The 13,879-nt window shown below is 47.0% G+C and overlaps 1 protein-coding gene across 7 annotated transcripts in view; it reads left to right on the forward strand.

Moving 5' to 3' along the window:
• Positions 1-399: 399 nt before the first annotated feature.
• The window catches only part of GLP2R (glucagon like peptide 2 receptor), a 66,086-nt gene continuing 52,606 nt past the window's right edge, over positions 400-13,879 (forward strand). For 2 of the 7 annotated variants that reach the window (XM_070561072.1, XM_070561075.1), the window contains exons 1-4: positions 656-1,050; positions 7,312-7,399; positions 9,165-9,269; positions 13,716-13,855. In XM_070561072.1, coding sequence (XP_070417173.1) covers positions 862-1,050; positions 7,312-7,399; positions 9,165-9,269; positions 13,716-13,855 — 522 coding nt within the window. In that variant the 5' untranslated portion in view covers positions 656-861. Of the gene's footprint in view, positions 1,051-7,311; positions 7,400-9,164; positions 9,270-13,715; positions 13,856-13,879 lie in introns of all 7 variants that reach the window. The other 5 variants (XM_070561073.1, XM_070561076.1, XM_070561070.1 and 2 more) reach the window with 4 other exon arrangements.

Here is a 13,879-nt window from a genome sequence, read left to right on the forward strand (position 1 = left end):
TCCGTACATATCAGTATACACATCATTATTGTAAAGATAAATGAAATAGGATGTTGAGGGAAAAGATTTTGTAAATGTGGATGGCGGTGAGAAAGTACGAATATGTTAGTTAGCAAGTGAAGGGTCACGAATTCCACAGAAGGGTCTGCCAGTGGGGCTGAGTGACGTGTGTTCACAAGTGGACGATCAGGAGGCGGGTTTGACTTTTTGCCATGTTGTTTTGCTATCGTGTAGACAGAACTTGAGTTACTGATTGGGTTTTTGCTTCAGGCTCTGGGGCAGGAGCTGCTCTCTCCTGGGCCGGGCAACCATCTCTCTTGAAGTCTTGGCATAAACAGGGCCCAGAGGAGGCCCTGCCTTTGTGCCTCGCTCACCCCAGCCAGGAGAAGCTTAATGCCTTAGCAAGAAATGTCCCTCCTCAGGAGACGCCCACCTCAGAGCTGGCTCGAGGCCCACGCTCTCCTGCCAGCTGTTCCTCTGAGGCTTGAACCCGAGCCTGTCCCACCCCGGCCTCGTGAGCTGAGTAGGGCCTCAGGGGTAGCCCACTGCCGGCCTTGCTTTCTCTCCCCTGCGGGCTCTGCTGAGGAAGTCCCAGAGAGCACAGCTGACTTGTGGAAGGCCTGGGAAAGCTCTCCCTGCTTTTGGGAGGGCGGGGCGGGGGATGAGCCACGGCCGGCCGATGAGAAACTGGAGATTCAGGAGGTCACTCTAAACTGGTTCAGATGCTGGCGGCACAGCGTGGCGAGGATTTGTGCAAACATCTCCTCGCTGGACGGAGAGGAATGCAAGAGCAGGCTGCCTGCGGTACCTCTTGGGCTGTTAGAGAAATGCGCCCGTGCTTGTGAACGTGCAGCGAAGAAGATGAGGCCGGACCTGAGCAGGGCAGGGCCTGGGAGACAGAAAGTGGGGCCCCTGCCTGGAATCCACGTGCCGCCCCTGGGCATCCCTCCTGCCCAGGGGGCTGGGCCGCCCGCCTCCCGCAGGAAGCGCTCTCTCCCGGCCCCTGCGAGGCCCGTCCTCACCCTCCTGCTGCTGGTTTCCATCAAGCAAGTAAGAGCAGTTTTTATTATTATTCCTGTTTTATTATTATCAGTCGTACATATTTTCTGCTTATAGCAGCAATTTAGAACTTTTGCAGGAAAATATCAACAGTATTAAGACAACAATGATCAACCATAATCCTAGCATTCAGAGGTAATCACTGGTAATATTTTGGCATATTTTCTTCAAATCCTTTTTCTATGCATTGCTTTACACAGCTGAAATTATGATGCATAAAACATCTTGTTTCCTGGTTTTCCTCTTTACATCATATTATAAGCATTTTCCCATGTCAGCCTGAAGGCTGGAAATAGCATTTAAGATTGTTGCGCACATCCGCCTGTCTTCTGCTGTCATTCTCTCAGCTTTGAGTATTTAGGTTGAATGGGTAGTCCTTTTTTTTTCCTTTTATTTCTTCTTTCTTTCTTTCTTCCTTCCTTCCTTTCTCCTTATTATAAAAATATAGAATGTTTAAAAATTCTATTTTCATTGTTTAAAAAAATCCAAGGAAGTATAAATACAAAATACAAGCCACTGTACTCCCACCACCCAAACATCACTCCCGTTCACTTTTGGGGGCTTATATTCCCAGACATTTTTCTATCATTTATATACATATAGTTTTGTTAAAACAAACATAGGATCATACTATAAATATTATCTTGCAATCTGCTTTTTCCTTAACAAAATATACGAATAACACAAGCTAACGTTACTATTGAACACTTACGACGCGCCAGAGCTGGTGCCAGGCGCCTCCCTGAATTATCTCATCTCATGCTCTCAGCAACCCTGTCCTGTTAATCCCATCTTCCAGATGAGAAAACTGAGTCTCAGGGAGGTTGAACATTTTTCTATGTCAGGAATATAGCTCCGTGGCATGATGTCTGAGGGCTTCAAGAATGCGTTATCATGTACGTAACCATCCTCTGTACGTGGGCCTTCTGGTGGTTTGTCTGATTCTCATCCAAGGAGATGAGGCCTTTGCCCCTTAGGTTCCATTTTCATATGAGGCCGTGAGCTGAGGAACTCCAGTTCCACTGATCTACATAAAGAAAGTGCCTTGAGGAATGGTTCTCGTCTTCCTTTGGTCCATGGGCAGAGTTGGTCCCTGTTTGTAGCCTCGGAATTCTAAACCCCTCCTGCCCCCACACAGGGAGGGCTGGGGTGTCAGGTCTCGTGAATGCCCACCTCACCAGGCTTTCTTTGGTCCTAGCCTGGGACCAGACAGGCAGAAAACCACCATCAAATTCTCTGTCTCCAAATTCTCCCAGAGGCTGACTTCAAGCCCTCTAGATTGGAGATGTGAGCACAGTCACTGGTTTCATGGAATTCTTCCCATGGTGGCAGCCCCTCGGTGAGTGACCAGAATATTCCTAAGGGGCAGGTCCTGGCCAGCCTCCTGCCCCAAGACTTAATCGGTTAGTGGCTGGGCCATTGTTGGGAAAGTTGATACGAAACTCTCACTTTTGCTTCAATTCTCTGACTGTCTTGTATCAAAACTGAATATATTCAGCTAACTGTTCACCTTCCGTCCACAGCCATGTATTGACTGCCTACTGGGCGCCAAGCAGTGCTGCAGCACTACCGTTTATCATAAATCATCTTGCTTCCTCCGCACAGCAAGCTTCTGAGAAAAGTATTATTACCGACCCCATTTTACAGACGGGGACATTAAGATTCACAGGCGTTAAATGATCACCAGCAATCCCATAACCCGCGAGCAGCGGAGCTGTTGCGTCTACCCGAGGTGCTGGAGGTCCTGTGTTCTCTCTTTTCCAGCATTCCTTGGAAGCTGTTGACATGTGAATGTTCATATGTTACAGCAGCAGAATCTGCAGAGCCTCAGGCCGGCTTATGATGCTGAGAAAGCCGCACCTCGGCCTTTTTGATCTGGTGTTTTCGTAATTGACAATGCGCCTGTTTCCAGCGCCCCATCCCCTCCGAGTCTTGTCAGAACCTCTTGGCTCTGACTGTCTGTCCTCCATCGTGTGTCTGCAATCCTGGTGTCCCACCTCTTGGTTCTCTGCCTTGAACCCCACGTTCTTTCCCCAGATGTTTACATTGCAGGGCTTAGGGTAGACTTTTCTGATGAATTTTGCTTGTGGACGCTTTCCCCGCATGGAATGTAAATGACCGTGGTGTGTTTTCTGGCAGGAAGTCTTCATAAAATTCACTTAATGAGAAATTCTCAGGGACAGTTTAGTTTCTGAATTCAATCAGGAAAATAGAGCTATCTCCCCACCCCCTACATTCATTTAAGTTAATCAGCAGTTGCTTTGGCATCAAAAAACATAAAGTTAGAGAGTTAGGCTGTTTAAGAAGTGAGTTTGCGCCTCTTTTATACACGGCTGATGGGAGTGTAAAAAGGTGCACATTTTTAAGTTTAAAAAAATGTTTTTGGCGAAGATAGATGGTTTGGCAGCACATTACCAAAACCCTTTAAAAATGTGTATACTCTATGACCCAGAAATTCCAATTCAAAGAATTTCTCCTAATAAAGCTATGCTCAAATGTTTAACTGTGAAGAGTTTCATCACGACATCACTTATATTAGCAAACATCTAAAACAACTTAGATGTTCAATGCTACAGGAATTAAAAAATAAATTATATCACATTACTTCATAGAAACTTATGTAGCTGTTAAAACAGTGTTTTAGAAGTACAGTTCTTGAAATGGAACTATATTCACAATATATCTCCTAGTGACAAACAGACTACAAGACGAAATGAATTTCCTTCTTGGTTAAAATAAAAAAGAAGAAAGTAAAAGGATGTATGTGTGCAGAGAGAAGAGTCTGGAAGGAGGTGGTAATTTCTGAGTAGTTGGAATATGATTCCATCTTCTCCCCCTGTGCTTCTCTGTGATATTTATTTTGTTGACAATGAAGTGTGTTCCTTCTATAACAAAGAATAAGAGAAGATTTGCTTGCAGTGAATCCACAGAAGGCTTGTCTTCCCTTTTCGTTAATCCCTTCTCAGCGAGTTAGTGGTTGATGCTGGTCATCTGTGCAAGGGAGAGAGCACTCAAGGTTGAGCTGGACTTTTCCAGTTAGAAAATGTCCACTCAGGTCTCCTTTCCTCGTTACTGTGTTTGGTTCTGCCTGTGACTGAACTTGGACTTGCCTCTTGTGTTTTTGGTGTCTTTAGGACAAGTACTTGGGAAGATAGTCTGAGTTTGTCCACCTCCAGACTGATCAAATTCAGTGCTTCTTAGGGTATTGTTTTTGCTTTTGACCATTAGTCATGGGAAAAGAGCAAGGGCATATAGGAATGTCAGTTCAAGGACAGCTCATATATATGACTAATTTTATCGTCTCTTCCTCAGCCAGGTCCCAGTGAGGTTCCTGAGGAAATAAACAACACTTTATCCAACTTACTTTGGTGACTGGGAAGATTCTGGAAACTTATGGTTTGGTTATCAACTTGTCTGCTGAATAAAAATAATATAGAGTCAGTTATGGTCCCACTAAGATGTTTATTTCTTTAAACGATGTGCTGATAAACTTCCATCTTGCCTCTTGGGCCATAAGTCAGAGAGAGTTATAATTAATGCAGATTTAAAACTCATTGGAAACCAAAACCAAGGAATAAGTGCCAATTCTTTCATCATCATCATTATTAGTTATTGGCTAATTGTGTGCTAAGTTGCCCCAGGGCACTGCTGTGAAGTCACAGGGGTGCTGTAAGAGATTTTAAATTTCTGAGGGAAGCAGTGATACATGGCATCTGCCAGACGCTGTGCGAATTACTAACTCAAGATAGTTCACGGTTTCAACATTATATCATGCTTAATTCCTTTTGGTGATGTCGTATCTTTGCAAAGCTGGGTTTTCTGCAGTTGCTGTGATAAAAAGCAAGTACTGCACAAAATGAACGTGGAACAGGAGCGAAGGTGGTGGTGTCCAGTCTGATTCTTAGGTGTAAGAAGTTGTGCAATCCCCAGTAGGCACTAAGATGTTAGGACATAAATACTTACTAAGTTGTTTGGACCTACCTACTTAATTAATAGGACTTTAGCTATTAAGGGTGCTGTGGAAAGATTATTGAGACATCAAGTCACCGTGAATTGAGAAAGTTTGTGAACCTTGAGTCTAAAGACTACCATACTAGCACTTCTTCAAAAAGTTGGCTGTGTTATTCTCTGGAAAAAATGCAAAGGAACTACTCATAGACCCATCGTGAACGCCGTAATATTGGGGATGGGGCATGCTGGGCAAAGGAGGGAGAAGGTAGATTGGACAAATTATTCAAGAGGTGAAAGCTGGCTACCTGTTGGGCTCATTGATGGTTTTTGTTTGTTAGTTTTGTTTTGTTTTTGCTGAGAGAGAGGGAGTGTGTATGTGTGTGTGTGTGTTTGAATGCCTTTCAATGGATCATCTCCCCAATTTATAGTAGGCTCCTCTACTCCTGTTGTTACACCTATCCTACGTCCTTCCTTCAGGTTATCTACTTGGCCCAAGAAAGCATTTGAGTTTGTTATTTGTTACCCCTTGTGAGAGGAGACGAAGCCTCAAAGCCAACTGATTGACTGGGCAACCTTAGCCCGGATCACATATTTACCCCCCTCACATTCATCTCCTCCACTCCACCCCTCTGATCTCTAGCTGGAAAATGAGAGAGCATGAGGACAATGACTCTGGTCTTGCGCTGGGGGCTTGAATTCAGAGCTGAAAGGCATATCTCAGCCCTCAAGGAACTTATGGGGTAGTTAGCGAGCCACTGATGACAGTACAAGGTGATAGGCCATAAGAATCAGTCGTGGGTGGGGTCACAGAGCACTGAGGAAAAGGGTTACTAGCTCAAGACTTCAGTGAGGGAGGTGGTCAAGTATGACCAGGGGTCATTAGGCTTGAGCTGGGCCTTGAGAGATGAATAAGGAGTGAGCTAGGTGAAGATGAGGATGGAAGGGAGTACTAATGGGAAGCACAAAGATGAGAAGTCATGAAAGAGCAGACTGGGATTGAGAGATTTGGGACAGTGGTGGCTGAGATGCTAAATCTTGAGTCCACAAGACCACGAGGGGAAGACTTTCAGGCCGGACGTGTCATTCTGGAACAATGTGGAGGGGGGATGGTGGCATCAGACCAGAGGTGGAAGAAATGAGAGGCAGAGTTGGAGAGGAGAGAAATTTAGGAAGACAGTCTGGTGCCTAGGTGGATGTGGGTGTGAGGGAGAGAGAGGAGTCAAGGACGACTCCTGGTTTCTGAGAGGACAATGGTGCCAATACTGAGCCACTAGGGGAAGAGCCTGTTGGGAAGCAGAGGATGATAGGGTAAGAATGCCACTTGACTCTGTATGCCAGCGGATTATATAATCGCCTCATCTATGGCAAAATCTATGTCCTTCAGGTCGGAGACTGTGTCTTGCTCATCTTTGTCTCCCCTTCAATTGCTCCCTAATGCAAAGCCTGGCATACAATAAGTACCCCATAAAAATGAGTACATTAAAGAAGAGGAAGCCCCTTTTAGAACCAAAGAAGTGGTAGAGATACAAAATTAGAAGTTGTTAGACAACCCAATCATCTGAAAAGCCCCCAAAGTGTGTGCTGTATATCCAAGATTCCGTGGGAGGGGTAGTTAGTGTCAGAAAGAAAAACTCCCAAAGCCTCGGTATAGTAACAGAGCATCTGTCTACCCAATATCTTTGACTCTGAACCCCCAGGTACCGGGTCTTCTGGCCCTTCTTGACGCATTATCGCCTCCTCTCAGGGTGCTGCTTGTCTCTGAGATCTGCATAGTCTTAGACGCACGCAACTCTTCCTGAAGGTGTGAAACTTCAGGATGAGCGTATTGCATCCTCTTGAAATGTCAACCTCACTTGAAGATTTTTTTGAAAATCTTTCGTATTTGTACTAAAACCAGTATGATTAGATTATGGAGTGAATGTAAAATTTGTATGTATCTTTGTTTTTTTCTCCCCAAAGCCCCCCGGTACCTAGTTGTGTATTCTAATTGTGGGTCCCTCTAGTTGTGGCATGTGGAACGCTGCCTCAGCCCGGCCTAATGAGCAGTGCCGTTTCCATGCCCAGGATCCGAACTCTGGGCCAACAGAAGCAGAGCACGTGAACTTAACCACTCGGCCACGGGGCCGGCCCCTTGTATGTATCTTTAAAATAGAACGTAAGATGCCAAAGAAATTCTGTTGCTTGCTGCAGGCCATTCTGGGGACTTCAGTGGAAAGGCTTGAGAATCATGATATGAGATGATAACAAGGCCACCTTTGTGCTTGCAGCTAACTGGGGGTCATCATTGTTTTTTCTGCTCAGGTTACAGGATCTCTCCTTCAGGAGACAACTCAGAAGTGGGCTCAGTACAAAGAGAAGTGTCTGAGAGACCTACTCAAGAAACCTTCTGGTAAGCACATGTATCAGTCATCTATGGCTGTGTAACAAATAGCCCCAAAGCTTAGTGGCTTAAAACAATAATCATTTATTATCTCTCCCGGTTCCTGTGGGTCAGAAGTTCAGACAGAGCACGTTGGGGTTGACTTGTTTCTGCTCTGCAGTGTCTGGAGTGTAGTTCTACTCAAAGGCTGGGACTGGAATCTTCTGAAGTGGGTTCGCAGCCATGTCTGCTGGTCAATGCTAGCTCTCTGCTGAGAGCTGAGCTGGGACTGAAGATGGGCTATATATGCATCTGGCCAACTTTGATAAAAGCCATTTGTCACAGCACACTTACCACCTAATCACATGACACGAGCAGCTGTCGTAGATCGACCTGGGCATCTATTGGGTGGGTGGGGTGGGCCTCAGTCTCCTAGGGTATTAACTGACCTGAGTCATGACATTTCTCTTATCTGGGTCTACACCACGTTTAGAGCATTCCAGTAAATACATTAATAGTTTTGTCAGTCCATAGCCTCTCCTGCCCACATGCTGACTCTGGGTGTGTCCACGTTCATTTCTTTTAAAAGGAAAAAAATGATAGGGAACCTTGGCCCATTGCCTCTGAGCACTGGGCCCTGGGGATGAACGCTGCCTCTCCTTGTTATACCAACTTCTTTCAGATCACTTCACTCAGGGGCCTGGAGGTTGACAGGACACTGTAAACTTTCTCTTCCTTTTCCTGCCCCAAAGGCAGTCCCAGCCTTCCAGCTCTACTCTTCTTCCTGTAACTATGCCTTCAGTGCAGGCAGGTGGCAATCGAAGTTTGACATCTGTTACAAGAGCCACCTCCCACATTGGGGAATACTGCTTTCTGAGGTCAAAGGAGGGCAGGTCCTCTTTATCTGGAGCCACGCCTTGAGCAGCACACAGACCAGGTGCTAACACCTGTCAGCCAGGTCCACAAGGTGCCCCGAGCCAGCTCATAATCTGGCAGATCTGCATTTGTCAGTTCCCGATGCCAGTAACCCAGCTGTTCACTCCGAGTGGCCTCTGAGTTCTGGCCTAATGGGGAGCAGATGGTGGGGAAGGATGCTTGTTTCCCAGGAGTGAGGAGCTTGCAGTGTGGATGTTTGAGATCCAGCCTGAAACCTCCTCATTTGATTCTGGGAGACCTATAAGTCTGGGCTTGTGTTTGTAGCTTCTCATCACCAAGCGCTGGGGTGTAAATCATCCTCCAAGCTTGAGATAGCCCAAATATTTCATAATGATCATTGGCTTAGTCTTCAAATGGAGAAACACGACCAGGTAGGGCTCGTGTCAGACACATGTGACCAAGAACCTCAATTCTGCAGATACTCTTCTAGCCACTGGTCGTTTTGTGTATTTCACAGTGAAGGTGTTCCAGGATCTAGCTGGTGAAGGTGTGATAATTGTTTAGTTAAGCATGGAACACGAGGCGCCGGCCGGACCTCCCAGTGTCCTCCTGACCCCGAGTTTCTGTGAGAGTCCAGTTCATGTAAAGTAAACCAAAATCAGCATGACGTGCACATTGACATAACTGACTGGACCACTGCCAGAGGTCAAGTTGGGCAGACAAAGCCACAGTGTTTGGGGCTGCATTAAGCATTCCTGAATTCCCTATATCGTTCCTCGTCCTTGACCCATCTGGAGAGTGGGATTCCCATGCCTCTCAGGTTATACCAGCTTCCAATGCCAGCATGGTGGGCTCTGGGCTCCTGGTGCCTCTGCCTCCATCAACATTGCTCTTCATTCGGCCCCTCTTGTCTCCACAGGCATATTTTGTAATGGGACCTTTGATCGGTATGTGTGCTGGCCTCATTCCCTTCCAGGAAATGTGTCTGTTCCCTGCCCTTCATACTTACCTTGGTGGCGCGAAGGTAATAAGTCTTATTTTGCCGATTTCTGACAGTTTCCCGAAAGGCTGGTCCCTCCTGGGTAGACCGCCGGGTGGCGGTTAGAGCAAGAGCTCCAACCAAGGGCTTTTCTCCAGCCCTCTTCTCCTGCCAAAGGCCTCCTTCGAAGCTGTCAGTAATACATCTTCCTTCTTCTCTCTGCTTCTCCCCTTGTCTTCCCACAATTCTTCTGTGCCTGAAAGTTCCATTAACATAATAGTCCTCTTTTCTTTGAAGATTAGAGAGTCCAGGCCTGGCTACCACAGAATTTGCTGCAGTGAGGGTAAGAATTATCACCAGCATGGAGAGGAGGAAGAAGTGAGGGAGAAAAACTGGGACGCTCACCTCCATGCAACTTTTGGCTTGTCAGATGCAGAGGAAGGGCGTCAAAACTACCCTCGAAGTAGTATTGGAAATGTTTTAAGCCCCATGGGACTTGGGTGGAGAATTTAACCACTTAGCTGGCTCAGATCCTGCTTAAAGACAGTGACTGTTACTTAGGATCCACCTCCACCTGCCCAGCCTCTTGGTGGTTTTATCTTCGGAGGAGAGAGAAACAATTACTCGTTAGAACTCTTTTGCCTTTGACTAAAGACCATGGACAAATTAAGAACAGGTAAAACTATTTTCAAGAAACCTAAGCAGTTACAAAGTGCCAGGCAAAACAAAGTGAGAATGGGTTTCTGAGAAGGCAAGATGGTGATATTTGATATTTAATTTCAGCCCAAGAAATCATCACATCAGTTAAAATTTAGTTTCAATTTTTCAACGCCTCTAGCGCAAAGAGAAAGTTCCGAAGGAAGATGCATTTCTGGATGGCAGAGTTAGTGACATATTTTATGGAACTCTCCTCTGGTGAAATCCAGTTGGAATCAGTTCAAGAGGCATGAGGATGTGAGATTTAAGGGAAGGTGGAAGGAAAGATGCTAGAGAGTTTGCTGGACCAGAGGAGTCATCTCGGTGAGGAGGAAAATACACTGGACGTGGAGTCAGGGCCCAGAGGTTAGATTCCATCCCCCTGTTCTACGCTCGGAGACTTTTGGCGCTTTCCTGGAGCCCTCTGAGCTGTGGGTTCTTTGTCTGTAAAGCGAAGTGAATACTAGCTGATTCTTAAGGTCATTCTGAGGAATGAACAGGAAGGCACACACTGAGTCAGCCACACAGTAGGTGTTTCGTAAACAGGAGCCATGGCTGCGACCCAGCTCGAGTCCCATGAATTCTTTCAGGTTTTTAAGGCCCCAAATGTCCACAGACTCCTCAAGGGCACAGGGAACCCACCACCGCCACCCAGCTCCACCCATTACCTGTTCCTTACGAAGAGCTAAAAATATAGGTCCATTCCAGTTAAGAGAAAAAGTGATCAAGACTCCAAACTTACAGTGAAGTTAAGGCTTCAGTGAAAGGCTTTAAAAAAAAATGAGTTCTGGGCTTCTGGAATGTACTGAAGCGAGTGGGATTCGCAAAAGGGGAGAAGTTGCTCTTCCGCTCAATATTTTGTGCAGTAAATCTTTAGAGTCCAAATGGGCCCCTGCAGTAAAGAGAGAATGTGGAGCCCATGGAGGGGCTTAGAGAGGAAAGGATGGAGAAGAATTCATATGAGATGATATTAGAGGAAGCAGCATCACAACAAGAGAAGGGAGAGAATGTACCGGTGAACACAGGCTGCAACGGCGTTTAAGACTGAAGGTGAGGATGGGACCTGATTGCGAGGGAGACTGTGTATTACCCTGAGGGTTTTAAACTTTCCTCTGTAGGGACAGATGACATGGAGCCGCTGAAGGCATCAGACATGAGAAAGACATAGTAAGATCTGTGGTTTGAGAAGATGACATTGATAGCTTGTGGCTTTTGGACTGAGGAATGGAGGGGATCGGGGAGGTGAGTTTGGAAGCTACTTCAGTGGTCCAGAAAAAGAGATGATGAGGGTGTGGATGCAGGCGGAGGAAGAGGATGGAGAGAAGAGGAAAGAGTAAAGAAAAATATTGGAGGTAGAGCAGTCAGGACATCATCAGATGGAGAGGGAACTGAGGAACAGAGAGGAGTGGAAAGGGAGGAAAGAAAGATTCCCACGTGCCACCTGCCCCCACTCACACTCAGCCCTCCTCTGGTTGCCCTGGCCCCTCCTCCCTTCCAGCCCCTCACTGTTCACCATCTCCCTGGCCCCCTTCCAGCCACCTCCACAAAGCTTTCTAAAGGGCACATTGGATTATGTCAGCCCCATCACCAACACCTCTAAACAGTGCTAAGACCTTCCGTCGCCTGGCCCTGCTGACCTCTCTAGCATTTTCTCCCACCTCCACTCTAGCCAAGCAAGCAACTCCCAGGCTCCTACACCCGCCCAGCTATTCCCACCCAGTGCCTTCGCTCACGCTCCTCGCCACGATGCCTCAAAGCTTCACCCACACTTTAGTCTATAAATCCAGCTTTAATTCTCAGCTTGAAACTTTCATTCTTCTAAAAAGTTCCTCAGACTACTTCCCACAAGTTCAGTGGCCCCCTGCTTTTCTGAGGCCTCTTATGTACCTGCACAGGCTTCCGTCTTAGTATTTATAACAGCTCATGGCACTTTTATTACGCGTCTCCTTCCCCTGCTAGACTTGGAGCTGTGCCTCCTTCGTCTCTGCATCCCCAGCACAGAGCGTTATGCCTGGCGTGGAGAACACAAGTGTCGGATGACGTGATTGCCATTCACTCGTTCAATAAGTGTTTATTGATCACCCACTGTGTGCCAGGCATCGTTTTAAGTGCTGGCGATATATTAGTGACCGAAACAGAATAAAATCCCTTTCCTTTGGGGCTCATATTCTAGCAGCAGAGACAGACAATAATCAAGAAACATCATAAATCAGTAGAGGATTGAGTATGTTTGAATGTGATGTATTTTAAAGAAGACAGAGTGGGGGAGGGATGGGAGGGTCGGCGTGGGGGAGTGAGTTGGGGTTGTAAACTGGGTGGTCACAGTGGGCTTCAGGACAAGATGACGCTTTAGTGAAAACTTGAAGGAGGTAAAGGATCTAACCAACAGGGGGAGAGTGTTCAGCAGGGAAGGAGACAACGAGCGAAGTTGCGCACTATTTGGGGACATGTCTGGTGTGTTCGACAAAGAGTAAGGAGGCCGACGTGGCTGGAGTGAAGGGGGAAGAGAAGCAATAGGAGGGTAGGTCAGAGCCAGACCTGGGGCCACACCTTACAGGGCTTTGTGGGAGGCCATATAAGGACTCTGACTTGTTTTCAGAGAGGCTTTGGAAGGTTTTGAGCAAGGCATGACGTGATGTAACTGACATTTTATTCAGCTCACTCTGACCTCTGGGTTAACCATACGAGGGGCAAGAGTATTGGAGGCATTTGCAATAATCCAGGTGCGAGATAATGGTGGCTCCAGTTAGACGGGTAGCAGGAGAGAAAAAGTGATGCTCAGATTCTGGATATATTTGAAGGTAGAGACAACAGGATTGGCTGATGGGCCAGATGAAGGGTACGAGAGAGAGAAAGAAAGCAAGGATAGCTCCAAAGTTTGGGGACAGAGGACTGGGAAGATGGGTTTGTCATCAACTGAAGCAGGAAAATGCATGGGTGGAGCAGGTTTGGGGCGGAGATGAAGAGTTTGGTTTGGGATATGTTGTCTGAGATGTCTGTTAGACACCCGAGCGAAGCTTTCAGGTGGGCAAGTAAAAGTACGATGTGGGCATCCACCAGTTCAATTCAGCAGATAGTTCCTGTTGACTCACTACATGCAGGGTCAGGAGTAGGAAGTTCCAAATTTCCATTTCTCGTTTGCAAGTCCAGTCCCTGATCGTCCAGGTAGGAGGATGATGCCTTTGGGAAAGGGCTCCTGGAATAGACGTGACTGAGTCGCAACAGCCATCCTTGTGGGCAGGGTGCTTTGCCCGTCATATGCACACACATACTTTCATTTAATCCTCCCCGTAACTGTGGAGGGTTGGTCCCGTTATTATCTCCAGCTCCTGATGAAGAAAGCAGAAGGCTCAGAGAGTGGGAGGGCCCTGCCCAAGGCCACAAAGCACATAGGTGGCAGAGCAGGCTTTGTCCACCTCTTTCCCTTCTTCACGGCACCACCTCTTGAGCATCAGAAGAGATGCCCCACTGAGCAGGCGCCAGGACGCCCCAGGTCTGTGTCTCCCGGCTGGGCTGCACCTTGGAAGGCTATCGCATCTCTGAGTCACCAGGGACTGTTCTGGCTCCGGAGACTTTGGGTAAACAAAGCAGATATTAGCAGATCATGGTTTGTTACGAAATGTAGAGACTTCTGTGTTTTTCTTCCCATCCCAAATAAACAGTAGGGATGCTAATAAGCCACCAAAAGGGGAAGTGAAAATCCATTTTCCCTGGGATTTTCCACAACTTGGTGGTGAGGACTAGAGCCTTCCATGTCCTCGGGGAACGAGTTGCGTGTCCTGACCTTTCCCCCAGAGCTGTGTTTACTTTCAGAGAACGCAGGAAGGGCCTACAGACACTGCTTGGCTCGGGGCGCTTGGCAGACGCGGGAGAACTCCACAGATACTTGGCAGGATGTCTCCGAATGCTCTGAGAACCACAGCTTCAAACAAAACGTGAGTCTGCTTGGCTCTGTGATA

This window comes from Equus przewalskii, chromosome 10, assembly GCF_037783145.1.
Source record: "Equus przewalskii isolate Varuska chromosome 10, EquPr2, whole genome shotgun sequence".
Taxonomy (NCBI): domain Eukaryota; kingdom Metazoa; phylum Chordata; class Mammalia; order Perissodactyla; family Equidae; genus Equus; species Equus przewalskii.